The 22,848-nt window shown below is 45.8% G+C and overlaps 1 protein-coding gene across 2 annotated transcripts; it reads left to right on the forward strand.

The window, feature by feature from the left end:
* The first annotated feature begins 241 nt into the window (after positions 1-241).
* CD80 (CD80 molecule) lies at positions 242-22,257 on the forward strand. Of its 2 annotated transcripts, none has more exons than XM_062614656.1 (7): positions 242-576; positions 719-825; positions 12,361-12,705; positions 15,018-15,299; positions 17,051-17,176; positions 20,078-20,201; positions 21,026-21,868. In XM_062614656.1, the coding sequence occupies exons 1-6, from the start codon at positions 287-289 to the stop codon at positions 20,182-20,184; spliced, it is 1,257 nt and encodes a 418-aa protein (XP_062470640.1). In that variant the 5' UTR covers positions 242-286; the 3' UTR covers positions 20,185-20,201; positions 21,026-21,868. The 2 variants fall into 2 exon arrangements, with proteins under 2 accessions (XP_062470640.1, XP_062470639.1); XM_062614655.1 differs by lacking the exon at positions 21,026-21,868 and adding an exon at positions 22,082-22,257 and having other exon boundaries at positions 246-576.
* Positions 22,258-22,848: the final 591 nt, after the last annotated feature.

Below are 22,848 nucleotides of genomic sequence, written 5' to 3' on the forward strand. Positions count from 1 at the left end.
TGTCTACATAGCAGATGTGTTCTAGCCCTTAGATCATCTCCATGACCCTCCTCTAGACTCGAGCAGGGCCATGTCCCTCTTGTGCTGGGAGCTCCAGAGCTGCACACAGCACTGCAGGTGGGGTCTCATGAGAGCTCAGTAGAGGGCAAGAATCACTGCTGGCTCTTTGAGCTGCAGGTGCACACTGCCAGCAAGTAGCGTCAGCTGTTTAGCTTAGTTGCATTTAAGCTCCAACTGAGAAGCCCCACTGGTGCCAGTCCTGCCTGACACTTACATTCAGCACCCAATGGTTGTGGGCAGGGCTCTTTCCTGCTCCTTCACCCCTCCTGCCCCCTTGCTGGAGGCACAACCAAACCAGCACCCAGCACTGAGGGCCGAAGGCGGCACCCATGCCCTTACGCAAGCCCATAAGGAAGCTGTAGGCGGGCATGAAGTGACTTATGAGGCTGAGCACCCGCCTGCGCCTGGCCTTCCCCTTGTCCTGGTGTGGAGCGAGCGCCTCGGTGGCCCTGCTGCAGGAGCCACGCACCCATGGCCTGGCACTGAGCCCCCTCTCTGCCTCACGGGGAGCCACAGGTACTCTGTGAGGGAAGTGCAAAGGGCTGTGCCTGTGCTCGTGGTTTCTTGGGGCTGCAGTGGGCAGGAAGGAAAGGGACGTGATGGCAAGTGCTGTGGCTCCTCAGGCGCTGCTCCCCTGTCTGTGTTCCCTCTCCTCCAGGCCCAGGAGCTACAGGAAGATGGTGTGCCTGCCCATCGCCCCACTGGCACTGGCGTTGAGGAGGTGGCTGGGGATCGGGCTCTTCGTGCTACTCTGCCTTAGTTTAGGTAAGCAGGAGATGCTGGTGTGGGAGCACAGCAGGGGTTGTGCTGGGCCACAGCACCCGTGTATGGGGCAGCAGGGGATGGCAGCCGCCAGGGCACTCGGTCTGGTGCCTTTTGCCAGGGCAGGGTTTGAGGTGGCTGGCTCTGCTAACCACGGCAACGAGCATGGAGGTCCCTGGAGCTCTCAGCTCCCCGAGCCAGTCACACTTGCAGGTTCCCAGAGGGTGGTCACCCCTCCCACTGCAGTGGGAAAAGAGTGTTTTCAGGGCACCTGATGTCTGTGGGTAGCATGTGCTGCAGCCCATCAGGCTTTGGATTTGATGGTAGAGTGGTTTCTTCAGTGTTTTGGATGGATAGAAGTGAGCATGCGGTGGGAAAGACAGGACAGTGTGACGGGCTGGAAGGATCTCTGCTGCCCAGACAGCACAGGACACAGGGAGAGCTTTCCTCAGCAACACAAAGTCCCTGTGAGAGGACTGCAAAGGGCGTCCCCCATCCTTCTCTGAGGACCTGCCGCAGAACTCATTGAAGTCCACAGGTCCCTCCTGACCTCAAGAGGCTTGGGATGAGTCCTCCTAGCTGTGTGAGGTGTTAACCTTGCAACCACACAAAACTCACTTCTGAGCTGGGGTTTGCTGTGGGTGCAAAACAGGTTGTGCTTATTGGCAATGTTAGTGTCTCAATGTAGCTAATGATACTCTAGAGCAAACCTGGGCTGAACTGAGGCTTTGATTAAAAACCAAGTGACGCAAAATTTTCTTTTCATGCTGATGTTTTGAAACTGGGAGATATTTGATGCTGAATTTCATTTTGAGTTTCAGTCTCAGAATCTTAAAGCATAACTCTAATTTTAACAAGGATTGAATCACAGAGCTCACTTGTAGAGAAAGCAACCACCTCAAATGCTGCTCATGAGATCTCTGCTCTCCTGTCTTCCGCCTTCTCCAACCTTTGTGCTTGTGAAGCAAATATCAAGCACAGATGTATTTTGCCTGTACTGCAATGGGTGAACAATTTATCATGTGCAGAACTGTTTCTCTCTCTCTATTTGATGAGCTTGTGGTCTGTTATTAATGTAATTATAAGCATGTGGTAATTCACCAGTCATCTAGTTTCTCTAAAAATAATGCTGATTCCAAGGCCAAAACCCAGCAATACGTGGATATACAGTCTGATGCATGCTAATGTACTAGAAATAGAAATTTGATAATAGAAAACCAGGTGTTCCTATAGTTGTGCTTTTTTTGATATGGTTTGCTAAATGAATGATAGTTTATCCTGCCTTCTCCCTTTGTGTCTTTTAAGCCAGCTTCTAACTTTGAAATCCCCAGCCCAGTTTCAACCACATTTGACAGGAAGGCAAATCTGGCAGAGATGCAGTGTCCTTGCTTGCTATATGGAAGCTGTTGGCTAGCCACAAGCAGCACCCCAGCAGCCAGATGCCATGGGGTGTACATGAGGGTGTCCTCATGGTGAGCTGACAGAAAGGGCAGAAGGCAGCTGAGAGGGGCCGTAAAGATCATGGTGGCATCAAGGGCTTGGGAATGGGCTGGGAGGCATAGGGACAGATGCCTGGGCTGGCAAAAATAATGCACAAATCCGTAGGCCAGCAGGAATTGGTCATCCTCTTGCTGAGAAGACTTACTTCTCCAAATCTATCAATTACAAAATCCTGAGGTTTATTTCTGCGGGGGGGGGGGGGGGGCTATTCTAAAGCATTATATCAGCTTTTTGAGAATAATTGTTTGATGCTTCCCACACAATAAGTCAATGGAAGTGCTGGTGCCTCAAGTTTCTCAGCAGACTGGAAAGAACAGCACAGCCAATGTCATTCCTTTCTCTCTCTGTATTCAAGCAGGCACACCCTGACACCTTTCTCTCCAAAAAGAGGTATTCCTACATTTAATGACCTTTGAAAATATATGGTACAGTACCCACAAATGAATGGTTTTAAAAGCTTCACTGGGATTTGTAGCTGATGCCTTCCCTAGGTGGCCCACAGGGACCACAAGGTTCAACTTCTGACCTTGCTGTGGCAAAACAGTGAAGCCCTGGGGGTCTGCCATCTCCCTGCCATTGCCCTGCTGACACATTGTTAAGCAAGTCACCAAAGCCAGTATTTACAGAACTGACTCCACATGGGACTGCTCATGTCCACATCAAAGCACAGTTGGCACCCAGAGCCTGTGGCTACATCTTGCATCCTTGGGTTTAGTTCAGCTGTCCTGGTGCTTGTACAGCTCAGAGCTGTACAGCTCCAAAAGGTCAGTTAGCATGCTAGGATGAAAGCAGGTGCTCTCTGTACAGCCTGTGTGAGTAAAATGGTAATACAGGGAAATGCAAGGCTGAATTTTCACATCACATCAGTAGAAGGCATGAGTGGGGGGCTTTATTAAAAAGGATTATTTGAAGGTTGTATTTCATAGGAAATTGTCTATGTCTACGTAGATATATGTGTTTGCCCTTGAACAGTATTCTGCTGCTCTGGGGTTCACCTGAGGTGACCCCAGAAGTGCCAGTGTAATTTAAAGCAGAGATGTTTTCTACTGCTGGAGACACTGATGTGCATGAATACCCTGCTGTCTCAGCACACTGGAAAAGTGGTAGAGCAGCCTTGATTACAGCACAAACTTATTATGGTCTGAACACATTGCCAGGCTTTTCTCCTGCCATTGCACATTCACACCTTCCAAAACTCTGCAGGATCTTCTCAGTCCCAGTTTGTTATACTAGGAAAATGTTGCTAGAAGGCCCTCAGTACAACCTTTCCCTGCCCTGTGCGCAAACACAGGCACAAAGCAATCCCAGCTTTGTGTCCATGGAGCATTCCTTTTAAGTTTCCCTAGAGTCTTTTCTTCTGACTGGGGACCACCTACTTCTTAGTTTTTTCCCAGTGGTGAAAAGTTTTGGGAAGTTTTGAGGAAAATCCCTACAGCTTTTCTGAGTTATTGGAGAGTTGGGGTGGGGAGGGAATATCCACTTCCCTCCTCATTGCTAGCAAGCACTGTCTTAGAGTAACTCACTCTCATAATCCCCACTTGCATGTTACTGCCAATAAAGCGTTTGGAGTGGAGCTGGGTTTCAGAAAAGAGGGCTGGGAATAAGAAAGATTCCTTGTTTCGTGGCCACCCCCCAAAACTGAAATGTCTGTCAATGAGCTTTAGGGTGCTTATCATGTACTTCCTGTGTCCACTCTGGTATGGGTTCATGGGGGAGATGGCAGAAGCTTTTCTGTATGTACTGGATTTGCCTACTTGATCACTGGATGCAAATTGAGTTTCCATCTTATTGCTCTTGCTGCCTTCACCTCTTTTTTTACATTTCTGTTTCGGATGAGTTTCTGTCTCCTCCTGTTCCAGACATGCAGAAAATAAATGACTTTGGTTCAAAAACAAGAGCAGCGGAACTAAGGAACTCCTTTGTCTGCCTGTCCAGAGTGAAACCTGCTGTAACAGCTTGTCTGGGGAAACAGAAGCCCTACTAAAGGCTCCTGCTTTTGCTTATAGACTTTGTTGGAGTTTTTTTTAAACAAAAAAATTCTTTAGGAAAATAAAAATTAAATGTAGACAAGCGTCATTCTTGCACTGTCAAAATACAGCTCTACACCTGCATACCAAGTGTGTAAAGCTACCAGTCAAACATTCCTTTTACCCATATATTGTTTTTTTCCCAGTGAGATCAGAATGAACCCAGGTAGCTCCTGTGAGCTCACATTAGTCTGAAGGCAACAGCTTTTTTGCATTTCTTGGATCACTGAGACATTTGTATCCTTTTTGCAACTTGAATGTCAGACGTTCCTGCACTTAAACATGCAAAGTCTGGGGCTGAAGATTTTATGCTTTGCAGAGGTTACCAACAGAAGCTGCTGCCCCCTCTCTCCTGCTCATTGCTGCCTTGGTTCTGAGTTACAAGCATGATTTAATGGGCGTAATTAATTTGACATAAATGAAGGCTGCCACTGACTGGGTTATCCCCCTGCCTTGCCAGTGATAAGTTGGTTTTCCGCAGGGGTCAGCCCAGCCTCTCTAGTGCCAGTTTGCTTTTATACCCAACGCTGTGTACCTTGGAGGCTGCACAGCTGGGGGGGCAAACAGTTTATTGCCACCAAAGGTTGCAGTCCTGCTACCCTCTCCTCTGCTTCTGGCTATGCAAGGGTCCTCTTCCTTGCACTGCTTCTAGTACATTTCTGATCCTTGGGTGGTCCAGCTTGCTTAGCAGAAAGTTTCTTTTTTTTCCCCTTGTTTTACACCAGTGTGGCATGTTGAACTAGCCTCTGAAGAGCCCTGCAAGGAAAGCAGTGGGAGGGAGCTCATGTGGTTGGAAGAGAGCTCCCCAATGGGGAACCAGATCCCCTCTGCTCATGTGGAGAAGGCCAGTTTGTCTTCTGGCTGCACCCACAGGTTGTACCAGGCTGGAGAATTTCCATTCAGAGAAACCCTTCTTACATTTAAACATGTGTGTCCTACTATAAGTGCTGCGCACGTGTGGATGTGGCGTTTTCATGAGGTGGCAAGGCAAGCATGCTGAACGCAGTGAAGTCTGTTTGCTTGGTAAAAGGGGGGTGGTTTTGTTTGTAAATAGATAAACTTTATTTATAGCTGTTGTGTCCCCTTGGAGGGGCATCGCCATCGGGAGCCACAGGAGGTCATTTGAGAATATGTAAATCTTCCCCAATGCAGAAATGCCACAGGCTTTATTTCTGCTTTTTCACTGTTATGCTTTTAAAATATCATTGTTCCCAGGGGACTCCCTGGATGAAAATAAAAGTGCTGACTGCTGGCTAACAGTGGCACTTCTGGCTATACTGTGCTCAAAAGGCATTCACCTTTTGGTGAGCGCAGAATGCTACTGTATCATAGAATAAGTTCTTAGAAAGACCATGGAGTAAGCCTTTGCGTGCACCACTACTCATGCCGTAGCAGGTCCCTCAGGTGTAGTTTTAAGCACATGGCAGACAAGTATTTCCTCCCTGTGCCAAGGGAAGTGCATCAGTCTGAAGAGACTGTCAGACTGCTTCCTACAAGCTGAGGAGCCCCTTCCCTGAGCCACCCTGCCCGTGCCCACAGAGCCCCCTACACGAGTCTGTCATTTCACTCCCTCTGACCTTTAGAGCCTTAAGACATCTCTGGACTGCTTTGGTCTCATTTCCTTAGCCATCCTTCAGTTAAGTACCATTCGCCATGCTGCGCTTTTATACAGGGCTGTTTAATGCCTGCTCCAGCCAGCCCAGGATCATTGTTAAGGCTGTCACCTGCAAAGTGTTCCCGAGTTGGTGCCTGAGCAGGGACCAGGTCTTTATAATGAGATAATGGTTGGCAGGCCTGTGGCATTGTTTGCTGCACGGCTGAATGTTGCTGTGGGCAAGTCCTTTAGAAGCAAAAAAGAAATAATTAAAAATTATAACCTCTACTACTTTTGTGTGGGCTTATGTGAGATTTCCTGGTTACTGGATACTTTCACCTTCTGTGAGTTTCAAAAGAGGGCTGGCTACCTGGGAGCGCAAGGCAGTGAGATTTAGCAAGCACTGTAGAAAACTGTGGCCTTAAGCAGTGGGGTGGACTTCAAAAGCTGAACTGAGGACAGCAGTATATATGACAGTGGTTCTGGAGGAGTTAGGAAAATTATCTGAGAACATCTTCAGCTGGGAGATAAGTATAGAGGAAGTACAAAGTGATCCAGTCGGCGAGAGACAAAGTCTGCAGGGGGAAAAATTAACAGATTTATTTTTGTCCTTGTGTGCAACAGATCTCTGCCAAAGGCCTGTCTTACACAACTGCTACATCCAGTTTCTGCCCCCAAACTCAAAATCACAAGAGTGCTGAGCCAGTTGCAGGAATTTGATCTTGAAAGGAACTAATATATGCAAATCACATGAGGACATCCAGATTTAGTGTCTCCCCCTGCCCTTTTTAATTCTAGTGGGGTCACCTATGCCACAGTCTGGGAGTAGAGAAATGGGGAAATTCAGAAAGACTCTCCCTCTGCTCCTTTCCCCAAGCCAAAGATGTCCTTCTGTCCCCACTGTCAAGATAAGCAAGCCCTCCTTCCTCTCCTCCCCAAGCAACGTAATGTGGAGGACTCCACACCAAAGGCAAAGATCTTAAGACACAATATAGTCCCCATCCCACCCCCAAAAACTTTGGCATCTCATGTCCATCTCCTTGCTTGGCTCTTATCTCCTGGCTAGGGCCATGATGACAAATCTGCTGACTGATTTGCAGAGACTTGCAATCTTACTCATGCTGTAAGCAAAGCAGACTGGACATACCCAGGCAGTGGGCTTGTCCCAGCTCAGGCAGTGGTGACTCAGAAAGCAGTAGATCTTTATCTCAAGAAGTACCAAAACATGGGCTGGAGCAAGAGGGCATAATACCAGCTGCCCCAGCGCCTTCACCAAAGGATTTCAGATTCCCTTTCATCTTCTCAGTTGCTAATTGCAGATCATGGAGCTTTTTGTGGTAATGGAGTTTCCTTCCCTTTAAAGCCAGGCTTTTGACAGGGTTGTGACTTGGTTACGGCTCTTCCTTTCCTTCTCTATTTGGCTGAGTTGCCTTGATGACTTTTGTGGCAAAAAGGCTACCCAAGTATGTGAAATCAGCTCTCTGGTGAGCAGCGATTGAGACTGGAGAAAGCAGTAACCTTTTGGTCTGTAACCTGCAAAAGAAACTGCAGTCACATGGAGGGCTTCAGCAGTACTCATGTCTAAGAAACTGGGCCCATATCAAACACTGGCATGTGTTGAGGGCACCCTGTGAACCACTTTAAAATGAGTGTTACCTGCAGTACATCTCTGTTTATCAAAGTAGGCTCAGGGAAACAAATAAGATGGATAATTTAATTTGGCATCAATAGGGCCTCAAGCTGCTGGGAAAAAATGGGATTAGTACACACTCCCAAAGATGGACTGTCTTTCTGTCTACAGACACAGGAAGATGTCCTTTGGTTGTCGCATCAATTCCTGACTTCAAGATTTTCTTCACTACAGGCTTTGCATGTGGAACAAAAAAGCATTAAAATGAAATGAAGGTTGCTGAAGGAGTCAGGCACCAAAACACCATGTGGATGTTATAATCATTGCTATATCAAGCAGTGTAGAGCCGGGCAAAGCAAGGTTACAGTTTTGTTTAGGAGGAATGTGGCAATGTGAAGATGGGAAGTACATAGAGCCACATCAGGGGAGCCGAGCCCTTGATGTATTGCTCCAAGCAGAGCACCCTGAGGTTACAGTGCAGAAGCAAACAGAGATGAACTTTTAGATAAACCTCTTCACACTGCTTCCCTACTTCAGGCCTGCCATTACATCATTGTAATGTAGGATTAATCCTGTCACTCAATTGCTGGAGGCGTGCTTGACTAGCAGGTATGGGACAGTGGAACCACTGCAAATGAAGTGCATTGCTGTTTTTCTTCCTTCTCTTCTGCTCCTCTCTCACTGCATTTGGAATGAGTAAGGGAACATGACCTCCCAAGAGGTGACTGTGGCATGAGTGAAGCCATCTGGGTTTGTAGCTGCATCAACAGGCCTGTGGCTTGTGATAGGAGCTAGCCTTGGGGTTGTGCAAAGGGAAAGAGCCACTCCTCCATTCTCTGCATGCTGAGACTTCCCTTTGCGTGCCTCTATTTGATGGAATGGAGTCTGGGTAGAAGGTTAATATACAGTCACAGAGTCCTTAAAATGGACAGCCAGAAGGGCCTGCCAGCACTCACTTTTCTCTGTTTCATCCCATCTTTCTCATTGCATGGGGTCAACTACCGTTGAAAAGGTAGTGTTTTTATGTACTGCTGAATTGATGTCCCCACGCGGAGGTTATCTAATAGGGTCTTTCTGTGATCGGTGTGTTCACAGGAATCTGTCACAACACTGCTTTAAATACAAAGCATTTCTTCATGTGTTCCAGTGTAGCACAGGACACTTGCTGAATTTTAACTCCATGGCAAGCCTGGGCAAAATCTGATTCCTCACTGCTAAAATCATCTTTGATAAAGAAAAGTCCAACAGCCAGTAACTAGTTCTTTAAAGACTCAGCTTTTCAGAATTTCTCAGATTTTCAACTGCTTATCTGTCTTGGTTGGAAATCCCTGTAAAATACTGTGTTGTCCTCAAAGGATAAATCCTATAAGTTTGGGGCAAATGTGCTATTCACAGAAAAAGAGGCTGTAGAATTACCCAGGGACTGTTAGGTGTGATTCCTACACCAACCCCAGGGGTGGCCTCCCAGAGAAAGCTGCAGCTCCACAAGATGTGTTTTCCTGAGCTGGCGCAGCCTCAGCTACCAGAAGTGCCCTTGCCTCACCACAGCACACTGTGCATCTCCTCCCAGAGCTGTGCCAAGCCCCTTTTACCAGCCCCTGCACAACAGTGTCAGCTCCCTGACAGAGCAGGAGTCCCATGTGCATGGTCCTAGGCAAAGTTCAGTGATGCTAATAATTGAAGAGTAGAGAGACTGGCTGCTGTTGCAGAGATAAAGAGGGAAACTTACAGATAAAACCAATGCAAGACTGTTTTGATCCTCCTGGTTTTGGAAGGCCACCAGCAGTTTGCCCCAGAGCTTTTTGCAAAAAAAAATGTGTGGATCCACAGTCTTCCTTGCTGCTTACGCAGGGGCAAAAGATCCAGGCCCAGCAAGGAGGACCTTTCCCATCACATGTATTGCTTCGTGGGTTGTGTGCAAAGCCATGTAACGTGAGGTAAGACCAAAAAAAGGCAAAGCAGTTTAGAAGAGCAGAAAAATTTGGAACAGAGGGGAAAGAGAGTGGCTTTGGGGTTTTCAGGAGTTACCTGAAGGTTTCCAGCAGCTCAATGCTGTTTCTCTAGAGCATTGTGTGGTCTTTTACTGCCTTTTGCAGTCAATTGTCTCTGCAGGAGTTCTGTGACTTTATGTGTGGTAGGATCACCAAGCTTCTGTGACTGTGGTGTTTCTGAAACATGACTTGGACGAGGAGTGAAGGAAATAGGAATACAGGCTCAAGAGCTCTCCTGCTTGCTGACTCTGAAAGCAAATAAGAAAGGATGGTTTTCCTCTGCACTCATTTCTAAGTAGCTCTGCTATATGGGGCACCTGCAGCACAGGTATAGTTGGAACAGAGCATGTTTTTCTGCCTAGGGCAGAAGTCAAACCTTTAATCAGGTCAGTGTTGCCACACACTGTGGCCTCCCAGTGATGGAGCTGTGTGTGTGGATGGTTGGGACTGGGTGGGCTTCAGGGGGGTGGGAAAAGGAGGGATCTTTCTTTTCTGGAAGTCATTAAAAATTTTTGCATGGTGAGTACCTCCCCCACAGCCTGGTCACAGAGAGCATTCAGCACAGAAATGGACAGAACTGGATTTTCATTTTTGCTTTGCAGTTCATCTTTAAAGTGAAAGGGGACTTTTGTGGGGCTGAATGACTCTTCAAGGACTTTGGTTCCCTCAGGCTTGCAGCATTCAGGTTGCAGTTTCAAGGGTGCAGAGCCTTTTAAGGGTAGATGTGACATCAGCAGGAGTTTCCAAACCCTGCACATGTACTGCTAAGAAGGTTTTTGTTCTCCTTTTGGTTGCAAAGGAGACTCTTAGGGGCAAGGTGCGGAGAACCTCATGCAACTCATGATGCGATGTCACCCTGACATTTGCTGTGTGCCTACTCTTCCACTGCTGCTGCAAAAGAAAATAGAAAATTGTCTTTATTAGGGTCCACAGTCCCAAAGTTCAAACTGGCTGTTCTTGTGAGCCTCTCCAGCAATAGACCTGAACTGTGAGAGCAAGCACAGATGTAGTTGAGGGGAAAAAAAACACGCACACTTGCAGGTACACAGGAGGAGGAACTTCAAAACTCAGCCTAAACTGGGCTACTGGTGAATGCTTTTTCACACAGCATGTAATCAAACTGCACAACTCATTGTTACAGGATGTTGTGGAAGCCAAGAAATATACATGCATTCCTGAAGGAGCAAAATCTCTTCCTCAAGGGGTAGGTCTAGCAGTAGTGATGAAACTGCTGATGTCAAGAAACCCTAAAATGCCTGGCTGCCAAAGGTTGCAAGATATGGCAGTTCTTATCCCATATAGAGTGGAAGAGCTAATTTTTCTTGCTACTGGTTGCTGGCTGATAGAGGTCAGAGGGCCAAGTGGGCTCATGGTCTGCCACAGTTTGGTTGTTCAGAGTCTGCAGTGCATTATAAGGGGAAGTACAGGACTGGGGGGTGGGGAATTGAATCTTCTTTCCCTTTGGAAGACCAGTGAAGTGGCTGAGCAGAGGAAAACCAGTTATATGAGAAGTTTCAGGGAAGGAATTGGGGAATTTGAATCTTCTCTGTCCTGAGGCCAGCTATTTCCTTGTTTTCTGCTCTCAGCCCATGGAGTGCAACAGATTGGTAACCCCCCCTTCCAATACTTGAGATGGGTGCTAATGGTAGTGAGGCAAACAGGGCAAATGTAAAGCAACCCAAATTTTTGGACTAACAAAGCAGGATGCACAGGGATAAGTCTCATCCTGAAGGTTGCACAAACCTGGGTGAAAGCCCAACCACCTGCCCTGACCTTGGTGAAGCACAGGACAGCATATTAATACCAGCTCACTCTTCCAGCAACAGCAGGAGCGCCTTGCTAAACTGCTCCCTCGCATGTTAAGTTCTGGCCCCTGAGAGCACCTGGAAAGAGGAATTACAGTGGGAAAACAGGGCTGATCACTGGCATGTAGTGCAGAGAAGTTGCAGTGTGAAGCAGGGGGATTGCTGCTAGAGTGGTCAAAGTTGTACCCAATTTCTCCCTTCAAGGAGCTCAGCTTACTACAAGAGACACATGCCTGTGTACTAGATATGGCACCAACACGGTTGCTGGGCAGGAGGTGGGGAATGCCTGTGCTGTTTTGCAAGTAATCTCAAGGGAGGCCCATGGGCCTTTACAAATACAAGTTTGTTTTAGCTAGACTAGCCAAAATTCCTCATTTGCTAATACTAGAAGGCTGATGACAGTATGGCTGTAAACTTTGTTTATCATTGTAGGGTTGCTTCCAGCTTCTGGGATATTGAAATATTCGGGTTTTTTCTTTAAGAAAAAAAAAAAAAAAGAACTCTTCCAAAAAAAAACCAAAAACCCAGAAACCCCCAGACTTACAGACCACTTTGGCTCTGTGTGACATACAGGAAACTCACTGGAGGGTGACACAGATTTTCCAAACACTGAGGTCTGAAAAGGAAAAGCAGAGGATATAACAGTTTGGGAACATATGTTTTTATACCTTGACATGAATAATGACAAATCTTTACTCTGAGGTGTTTAAGGGGCCACCAGAATTTCTGTTCAGGCAGGTAACTCTCCTGCCTTTGCCTTCAGAAATCATTTGTTCAGGATCCTAAGTAGCACTGGAGCATCATGTAAAAGGCAATGCCAAGGGAGGCCTCTCCTCGGTGCAGAGCTGAAGCTATAAACAGCTCTGTGGGTGATGAGGTACATTAACAAGTGCAGATAGAGCTGAAAGAATTGAGCTGTATGCAGCAGGACCTCGCACAAGGCTATAGCACTGTCTCACTGACTTTTCTTTGCCCCCCCCCCCCCCCCCAGGCTATGCACAGGAGAAGAAAGCAGTCAAAAGCAAAGTGGGAGAAAAAGTTGGCCTGCCTTGTTGTCATGAAATTCCCAGCTCAGAAAGCCTACAGAACTACCGGGTCTACTGGCAGAAGAACATTACAGAGGTAGTGCTTGCCTATGCAGCAGGGGAGAGGATCTCTGAGCACAACTCTGCCCGATATGAAAACCGGACAGAGATAGACCCCAGGAACCTCACCCTGTGGATCTCCCCTGTGGAAATCCTGGACAATGGCCCTTACTGGTGTGTAGTTCAGCACCTCAGATCTTCGCAGAACTCCGTGGTTGTGTGTAATGAGCCTGTCAACCTCTTTGTTACAGGTAGGTGTATTGCGTCCCAACACCTGAGGCTTTCTGGTGCCATCCCCAGGGTAAAGGACACTCCTCCAAGTGTTAGTCATAGTACAGCAGGTAGACTTGCACTAAGCCTCAAAGAGTGCCAGAAGTTGTGTTAACTATTTCCATTTTAGCAGCTTTCCTCCTCACCTTTCCAAAGCTACCCCTGGTACAGAAAATTTGCCTTTCCCACCACCAGCCCAACATCCTCCCCTTGATGCCTCCCTCTTGGAAAAAGACACCCCCCTAGGACACTTTCCGAGGTATCACTGCTGGTGGGTGCCCTAGGCCACCTCTGCCCTCTGCTGTCTTTTGGGCAGAGTAGAGACTAAGCCCTTGGTGCATGGGAAGCATCCAAGCTGAAAGAGGAACGGGAGTGGCATTGCTTCTCTGTGACCATAGTAGCATCCCAGGCCCTGCACCAATGCTCTTGGGAAGCCCAGGCTCTTTGAGGGCTGGCCAGATCACTGGCTGCACTGCAGCTCCACAACCTAAGGCTGAACTCAGCTGGAGATTGGAGGCTTTTCATCTTAAAGAAACAACCCAAGTTCTTTTGCTCAAAACGAATCTGAATCTTTTCTTGGTGGCTACAAAAAGTTCCATTGACATTATTTTCCATTTCTACCACTGTTTTTGTAGCAGTTGGTTTCAACCAAAGGCAGAGATATTGGTAACACATATAATTATATACATACATACATTTGAATTACCTTTAGCAGCAGAATTCCAGGAATCTTCCAGACCGGTGAATGAGATTTCTCCATCTGGAATGAGATTCATCAGCAAAATAAAAACAAGCTCCCAAGAGCTGGCCATTGCTTGCTTGTGAAGCTAGCCTTAGTGAAGCTAGCTGCAATGTTTGAATGGACTTGCTTTCCAGACTGGACATCAATGCTATACTGCTCAACAGATGGTGGGCCTGGAAGGAAATCCAGGTCTCTCCTTCAGCTGCACAGTGCGAAGCAAGTTACCCTGTCATTAGGTATTAGTTATTTGGTAGCCTGGCCCATGAGTTTGTGGTCAGCAGAAGCCATGGAAGATGCACTACAACCACAAGGCTGTCTGCCTTATGCAGATCCCAGTAGTCATGTGGTCAAATGGTGAGGCAGGCAGGGAGCAGTTGCAGACAAAACATTAGCTGCTCCAAAAAGGGTCATTTTGCAGTGAGTGTGTTGAGCTACCTGCTGCAGTTCTCTGCCTGGTCTTGCTCTGGCTGGGGCTAGAGCCTGAGGGGTGTAGAGGCTACAGACCTACAGCATGCCAGGGAGGGAAGGAGAGTTTGTTCATTTTGACAGCAGTCATGTTGGTGTGACTTAAGCCCAACAGAAAGCCACATCCTGAGTTACTTTTTCTGATTGGTGCCTCTCTTGCTAAAGATGTGGTCCCACTGAGATTTCTCCAGTGGTACAGTTGCCTTATGTAGTTCCTTTGCCACCCCTTCCCTCTTCCTCCTCACCCTGGACTGTTTATGGCGACCTGTGGGCATCCTCAGTCGTACCAATGCAACTGTTTACAGTAACCAGGTGAACCAAATTTGCAAAGGGAAGCAGACTAAAATGGATGCCACCTTTTTTCTCCTTCTTCACTCATATTAGTCCTCTCACCCATTTCACCATGCAGCCTTACAAACACATTTGACCAGGCAGGAAGGCATGGGATAAGCTGTGTGGGTGGGAAGCCTCTGAAAACTCTTTGGCAATGAGACAAAAGTCCAGTGAGAACATAGTCTGGGAGGCCCTGTGTACTGCTATGCATTTTTGCAATGACTAATACGACTTGGTCTTGCTCTCAGCTGGGGCTTCTGGAGGGGCTTATTACATATAGAAAATGTAGTGCAGTCTCTTGCTGGCCAGCCCAGCAGAGAGAAACAAGGGAAAGGGCTCACCTCCTTTCCCAGCAGAGACAGATCCTCTGGGAGCTTCTGGCTGGAAAGGGACTAATGACGGAGGGAAAAGAAAATTGTCTGCTTTTGCCTGTAATATGGATTTTTATTGAGTCCCATGTTTCTCATATGATTCCTTCTGTTGTTCCATAAACTGCTGTATGTAGAGAGAAATGGTGGCAGTTGAGAGGTGGGGTCATGAAGTGTGTGTACTGCCCAGGGGAGAGAAGAAGCAAAGGCCGAGGTCTTATTCAGGCAAGGCTGTGGGGAGAACACTAAGGCAAAAGAAAGGCCAAAGAGGTTATGACAGAGGAAGAATACCCTGTGGGGGAGTCTTTGCTTTCAACATGGGTGATAAGAACTGCAGGCCTTGCTGTAATCTGTCAGAACGGTAACTAAATCTTTCTTGCTTCAGCTGACTTCAGTGAGCCGAACCTAACAGCAGAAGTATCCGCTGATTCTTGTGAATCAACTGAGCTGGTGGTAATGTGTTCTTCTTATGGAGGTTTTCCCAAACCCAGACTCTCTGGGGCCCTCAACAACATGTCCGTGGTGTGGAATGCCAGCTGGGTGACCGAGTCCAACCTCAGCCCGTACAACATCACTGGCAAACTGTCACTCAATGTGACCCAAGATTTCAACATCACTTGCTCCGTTGAATACAACAGCTTTACCAAGTCCACCAGTTTGCTTCTGAGTAGGTTTTATTAACAGTTTGTGTTACAAACCCATTTTGTTGAATCTGATGAGTTGCCTGCCTGAGAAAGCAGTAAATTTTGTATGTCTGTTCATGCAAGAATGACCAGTGATTCCACCTGTGAGCCATTTGGGAGACACTGATCTGGTATTTGAACAGACGGACTTGAGAAATGCGTGTGCCTTAAAAGCCACAGGTTGCACATAGAAATAATTTCCTCATTTAACAAACTGTCAGCTGGGGTCTAGGCAAAATTCTGCTTTCATACACATATTTAATATGTGCATGAAAATTCCATCACTGTGCATGGTTTGAAAGTGATAACATAATAGATAAGTCTGTGCTTTGAAAAGCTTGAGGCACAAGTGGAAACAGCATGAGGGAGGCAGCACACTACAGTCCAGATATTTTGCAGTAGAAGGGGTTTTGCAAGGAAATTCTTAAAGCCAAAAGGATTTTATTTTTTTAATGTTGTTACCAAAAAAGTATTCTGAAATATCTCTGGGCCTGATGTTTTCAATACAAAGATAAGGGCACCTTCAAGGGAAGCTAGAGAAACACTGTTTTTCCTAGGAAATTGTAGCTCATTCATCAAGGTACCTTATTCATCAATCCTATTAAAATCAAAGGGGCTTATGAGGTGAGGTGTCACTGAGTTTCAGAACGAATGCCAGAAACTAGGGCTTTATGAATATTGGTTATTGCTGGATGTAGTGCATAATGTCCCTAGAGATGGTAATGGAAGAAGGTTATGCATATCATATAACATAAAAAAGGAGAGCAACAAAAAAGAGTAATAATAGTAATACACTGTTGTCAGACAGATTCTCGGAGGAGGGTGCAACCACCAGTGACAACAGCAGTCACAAAACCGCCACTTTCTAATTTTTAAGAATGCAGAACCACTCCCATTTTCCCATTTTCTATGATGGAAATGGTCCTCCAAATAAACCTTTAATAAACGTGGAGACAGAATAGAGCCTCTGGTAAATGCAGGAGGCAAACCATGGAGGGGAATATTGTATAGCAGATCAGGCTATTGTCTAACAAAGTTGAAGGATAATTATGCCAGATGCAGATGATGAAAATCTGAAGACCTATGCACATAGGTCTGCAGACCTGTGAACATGCACCAAGTCTGTCCCTCCTGTCGAATGAGGGTTCTCCTTCACTGTACAAGAACAGCCCATTATCTACCCTAATGCTCAAGTATCAGAATGGTCATCTCCAGTGATGAAAAGGCAGAGGCTCCAGATCCACTGAACTCTGCCACAACACTTTTTCTGGTAAAAAAAAGCCCTATTCTAGTCTATTTAATGCACTATTCTCCATCACCTGTGAATTCAGAAGGAAAAAAAATAGGGATAAATCTGGTGAAAACAGTAAGAAAACCTGTAGAGTACTTTTGAGAATGTAGGTTTTCTAGACATGGACTCAGACTTTTCCACCAACCCTAACCATAAGTTTAAAAAACAGCTTAGGTGTTTTAAACTGTTGTCTGCCTCAGTCCTGTTCTGGACAAAGACCCAGCATTTCAGATTCTATGAATGTGTTAAAAATTTCAGCACGTATCAAATACAGGGGAATGAAGGAAATTTAGGTGTCAGATCCAGCTTTGTCTGTTCGTTTACTGAATAAGTAAATTTTTCAGGCTAAGTTAGAATTTGTCCAGAACCCCCAATATTCATGTACCTGCTATATGCCAGTATGTTGTTGAGCCCTTTATTTATGTTTTATTTCTTCTGTCTCAGGAAAAACAAATGACTGTGTTCTCCCTACTGTGGCTCCATCTTATAATGTCATTACTGCTTCAAGTATCATCATTGTCATCTTCCTTTTGGCTATCACCCTAGCAGCAAGGTACCTCCCAAGGCACGGTAAGTGTCGATCCTTTTCCAAGAAACAGCCTCACACTGCCTGTGGAGCTTCTATGTGAAATACACATTTTTAGAAGCTATGCTGACACACTTGACTGATAGTTCTGTACCACCTTCTCCTTTCCTTTTTTTCTTTTCCTTTTTTTTTCTTTTCCATCTACTTTGACAAAATCGAAGTCCAGCTCAGGACTTTTCCTACATTTTGAGTGCAGGCAGCACTAGGCTTCAGGTTTGAGAGTGACGGGGTGATGGGGAGTTTTGACAGCAGATCAGAGTATTTCCAAAATCAGGGATATACGGAACTGAAGAGTTTCACAGAGGCACATTTTTATGTATTATGTTTATATATAACATGCTTGAAGATGCCAAGAATCTTGCTGATCATGATAGATAAAGCTGAGCACTGACAGTTTCAGAACTGGATCTCTCCACACACCCTATTTAGACAATCCCTCAGAAAATTCACAGAGCCAAAGCTACAAAAATGCATCATTCTAGAGCCACAGCAAAAAACCTAAGCACAGCTATGTTCCACTTCTATGAGAATTCCAATCAAGAGACATAGATTTGTCTTCCTTATGTGGCCAAAATCAGCATGGGTGAGGTTCCCTGTCCCAACCCTGTGAAGCCTTCAGTAACTCCAGACATGTCTCCAGGAGTTTTTCAATGGCAAAGAGGACCTCCAGCATCTCAGGGTTTGTTGGCAGCTGAGCAGATGTATTTTCTTTTGTTGCTGTTATTTTCATCTATTAGCTGTTGCTCCACATCATGTCTAAGCTGACCTAATCAGAAAGCCCCTTAAGATGTGGGTAGACATCAAATGGGTTTATAAAGGCAGCTAGGCATCCAGTTGGTATTGGAAGTCAAGAGCAGTAGATTTCCAATCCACATCCTGTCCTGGAGAAAGGCAGCAGGCCTTGCAACATGTTATAAATATCACTCAATTGAGTTCTGTCAGGTCACTGGGGAAGTCAGGTCTGGAGATATTCAGGGAACTTAAACCAGAAGCCAGCAGTCTGAGCTTCTTAGCATCTCATGGTCACAGCGGCATCCCCTGTTGGAAAGAGGCTATTTGGTAGGCAGCAGGAACTCAATTCACCTAGGGACACTTATAAGTTTGTCATGCTTGTGTATCTGCTACCTCTGTTTCAACTTCAGGCAAGTACACTCCCAAGTCAGAGGTGTGGAGGTAGAATTGCTATTTTTCTCCTCCTCACCAACCACATCCCTTCACAACCCAACGTGACCACTGAGTCAGACTGGGCTAATTTTCTTTCTGGTGTTTTGCCACAAAGAAAAGAAGCTTCTGGAAGACAGTGACTCTTGGCTACACCTGTGCACCTCCTCCTTTTCCACTCATGCACCCCTATGACACCAGTGCTGTTTTTCCCCTGCTGTACCCTGGGGCTATGTCAATGGGAAAGCAGCAAGCAGGATGAAACCAAGAAAATCACAATTGCTCACAGCCTTTGCTGTTAGCTGTGTGGATAATGAACTTCTAATTATAGGAGAAAATGAAGTGGAATTGGAGGATTTGGCTCTAAACAAATAACAGGCTGGAAATTGAAAGGTTCCTTACCATTAAGTTAGCAAGAATCTGGAGTATTCTGAGATAGTCTTTTATGTAGAAATTAAATTGCTTTTAAAGTAGATGTAAAAAGCACACCAGTGTGGTGGAATGTGATCACCTGCAACAGCACGGGACATGGCTGCATGAACTGGAATTTCCCTTTCAGTCCCATTTTCAGAATATGTACAGGGAGTGGATTTACAGAGTCAGGTGGTGCTATTTTGTACAGCCACTTTCCAGACCAAGCATATGGTCCATGAAACTGAAGGTAGAGCTTCAATCCAACTTCCCAGTTTGTGCAATTGTCACATTTCAGTGCTTCTGTGCATTGCCACATGCCTGGGGAGGGAAATACTTGTCCTAAGAGCACTTCCTGCTGCTGTTGCTACACATCACCCTTAAGAGCTATTGTAAGAGCTCAGAATAGTTCTGAGAGTACCTCTGTTCTGACATATGGAAAGCTGAGTCAGGAGCTGACTTGGTGCTAAGAGTGGTTTCCGAGCTCAAAAAGCCATGCATGGAAGGGAAGAACAGAGAGATAGAGCAAAATGGAAATCAGAGTTCTCAGATGCAGGTTATAGTGGTAACTAAAATACGAAGATGCTTTGCTGAGGTTCAACCCCCACACTTTGGGTAGCTCACAGCCTATCTTTTCAGTAATTTAAGAATGAAAACTCTAGATTTTTCTTTTTTTTTTTTTGGCTCTTCAGTTAATTAAACACAAAGCACCAAGATTATACCAAGACTAAAGGTCACTTAAGGAAAAGCCTAGGATCCATGTTGTAAAATTTATGCAGTTTGCTGTAATAGTATAGAAAGATTCAACTTGATTATTAAAAGTAATTCATAGATGCTGAGATACCTGTTTAATTTGAACTCCTTTTAAAGCACTGAAAGAGTTGGCTGGCTGGTTCTAATACCGGCATTCTTACACTCACTTGGTAAACTGCATTTAGTGACATGTAACTTTTACCATTATGTCCCTTCCATTTTCATATTAGCAGGTAGCAACCTGTCTTTGTGCCAGGCTGAGGTCCTAGCCCTGGGAATGAAAATTGTTGTATCATATGACACACTAGTATTTATATGTAACAGAACTTTCTGTCAGATCAGCCAATGTCTGTAGGCCAGCCATATTCAGGTGTATTGCATGGATGAGTCCTGCCAAGGAAAAATAAAAGTAACTAGACCTAAAAGATTTGTTTCTTTCATTTCTCCTCTCCTTTCTTCCCACTGCCAGTTATACTTTACTTTGTTGAAGAAGACATTTGTATTCAGCACATTTATGTCTTCTGTAATTTCAAATTCTAATTGGGGATCTTCTTTTTCAGTCTGTTCTCACTGCTGTAAGTGTCAGGATTCAGTGGAACAGGATGTGAAAGAGGGTACAAAGCCACCTGTGTGCTCTAAAGTGACATCTGAAACATCATTTGTATGACCAGATTGCATTGGCAGGTAAGTTTTCTTCACCATTCTTCTCTTGGCAAAATAGCTGCTAAAATACTATTTGATTTTCATACAATGTTAGCTCTCTATGCTGTCCTTTAGGGTAAATGCAGGGTAAAAAGGGGTAGGGCCTGACTGCCAGCTCAGACACATGGTGCTTCCTGGTCAGGTGGCTAGAGGAACGATGTTCATGTTGCTTGTGGGGCACTGCTTTGTTTGGGTTATTTCAGATTTCCTGGAATGAACCTAGTGAAAAATGGTAGAGGGCCAAATTTCCTGAGCTGCTCAGCTGCTTTCTCCACAGCGTGGGCCCTGCACGGATAGTATGCAAGCCTTTGTAGTATTATTTCCCTTAATTAACAAAAAATTTTAGGGACTAAATGGGGATGGAGACAGAGAGAGAGGAAAAGAAAGGAACATTGACAACTTTGACTGTCAGTGTCTCCTCTGAACCTGTGTAAGGAAGCTGGTTAATATGAGAGGTGGGGTTTGTAGCATGGTCATCCATCTATCAGGATCTGCAGTGACAGGCCCTTGTTCTCATTCTGTGGGCCTCTCAACTAAGAACTGTCCTGACTCATTTGTGAGTAGTAGCTTATCACTACTATAGGTCCCACATGTGGTGTCATTCCCTAGAGATTGTTTCTGGTGGATGTCCTGTGAGCCATGGATGTCCTGTACTGCTGTTGCATAAACATGGGAACACCACTGATGATAGAAATGAAGGACTGACCAAATGGAAGTGAGGGAGAGATGAACAAGAGAACAACTCCAGCTTTCCCATTAAGATTAGCAATGCCAGTCCATTTCTGAGATATGTCCGTTTCTTTCAGCAGCTGGAGGAATGGAGAAGTTTCCCCTTCAACACTTGCCCAAGAAATGCTCATCTATCTCTTAAAAGGAGCTACTTGTGATACTGAGGTGTTGTGAAGGATGGGCTGAGGAAAAGTCTGGCTTAGCCATGTTTTACTAGTACAGAGCATTATATTTGTTTTAGCTCGAAAGCTCAGCTGTGTTCAAAGCTGTGTCCTCCGAAAAGACATTTTTCAAGTTAAGAGACTTAAGTAAAGATTAGCAGCTAACTGCTCTTATTCACATCATTATCCAGGTGACTGTATTTCCTGCTCTCACCTTGGCATACTGAATACATTGCCAGGGCAATGCAGTAGAGCAACTGCTGTAGAATCCTGGGAGTCATGAGTTTGTCATGCCGTGCACTGCAGTAATCTGAAAGTGTAACATTTTTGTGATGGAAAGGAAGGCAAACTATCATTCAGGCCATTTGTCTCCTTTCCAAACCTGACCACGCACTCATGTTTTCCTGTGGGGGAAGGCCCTATCTTGAACAGATACTAGAGCCTTGGTTAGCATGATTTCTGAGGGGGGTTGTGATGGAAGTGGCAGGAGTTCACTTACTGAATAAATCCATTCTGCCACATTCCTCTTTTGTTACAAAAGCTTGCCAGGCTTTTTCTGCAAATGGTTGGTGTTTCTAACTGCAGCTCTTGGAACTGCTGCTTGTCTGCGGACAGGGATGGAAGCTGTGCTTCCCTAGTGGCTAAGTCATCTCGTAACTGTGTGATGTGCTGAGCCATGTCCTGTTGCTGCTTAAAGAGGGTAGCACATTCACAAGCCATCCTCACTCCGCAGACAGCACCTCTCCACGGTCCAGTTTTTCACAGTGAGGCACAGCAGCTCACTGTAGTGCCCCGCTTGAGCTGCCTACCTCTGTTCCGCCCTCAGCTCCGCCTTTACTGTAGTGGGAGCCCTCTTGTGGAGGCCTATCGCACGTCATCCCCTTTTGTCTCGGCTCTGCAACGTTCTTGCCTCGTATTTAGAATTAAGAAGTGGAGGAAAAATAAGTAAAATCTTTTCTCTGTGTCCCCCAGGTTTCTTATCCTGTGTATTCCGCATTGCAGTCCCCACTGCTCATTGTACAGCAATATTTACTGTGTTGACCCTTCGGCTCTCTGAAAGGGGATGACAGCAGTAGAAAGCTCTGCTTACGGAGACTGGCAACATAATCCTGTATGAATGAACACAAACCCCCACCTATGCCACAGAAGCTGTGGTGTGGTCTCCTTACAGCGAGACACTGGTATTCCAGCTGGGAGGACCCTCCATGTTCCTGCAGCAGGGCAGGAGTATCATGAGCATCAACATACCAGTTCAACAGTTTGGGATCCTCTGACTTTGATGCTGCCTCTGTGAACATCAGGGGCCCCGCACAGCCCTGGCAGGCAGCCCACAGCCACAAGCCCCTTTAGTAACACAGAGCTAGCCTTTGGCAGACCCCAGGCCCTGACACACAGTCTCAAGTCAGGCTGTGCCTCCATGTGGTGACTGGGAGCAGCTAAAACTTTTTATATTCAGCCTCGCACAGATTATCTGCCAGTACTGTTCTTTGCGCTGGAGGACTTTGGATTTGGACTTGACCATTACAGATGCATGTCCCTTCTCCCCTAGAGAGGCAATAATGCACACACTTTTCACAGAGAAGCACCTTGAGTGAAACTACGTGCCTCATACTTATTTTCAGTGCTAAGAGACTTTTTAGGGAATGATCCATACTGACAGCACACTTAGCAGGCTAACTAATATTGCTTATCCACAGCAGTGGCAGAAGTTCTCGTAACCTTTCTCTCCTGAAAGGATG

The sequence above is a fragment of the Pezoporus occidentalis genome, unplaced genomic scaffold, assembly GCF_034315485.1.
Source record: "Pezoporus occidentalis ecotype Australia unplaced genomic scaffold, CSIRO_AGI_Poc_V1 ctg177, whole genome shotgun sequence".
Taxonomy (NCBI): domain Eukaryota; kingdom Metazoa; phylum Chordata; class Aves; order Psittaciformes; family Psittacidae; genus Pezoporus; species Pezoporus occidentalis.

What these genes read in the sequence shown, in the direction of transcription:
- CD80 (XM_062614656.1), top strand. Translation starts at nt 287, where the DNA reads ATGGTTGTGGGCAGGGCTCTTTCCTGCTCCTTCACCCCTCCTGCCCCC. An exon ending in TGTCAACCTCTTTGTTACAG is followed by an intron (nt 12,706 to 15,017) that starts GTAGGTGTATTG and finishes TTCTTGCTTCAG; the next exon opens with CTGACTTCAGTGAGCCGAAC. An exon ending in AAGGTACCTCCCAAGGCACG is followed by an intron (nt 17,177 to 20,077) that starts GTAAGTGTCGAT and finishes CTTCTTTTTCAG; the next exon opens with TCTGTTCTCACTGCTGTAAG.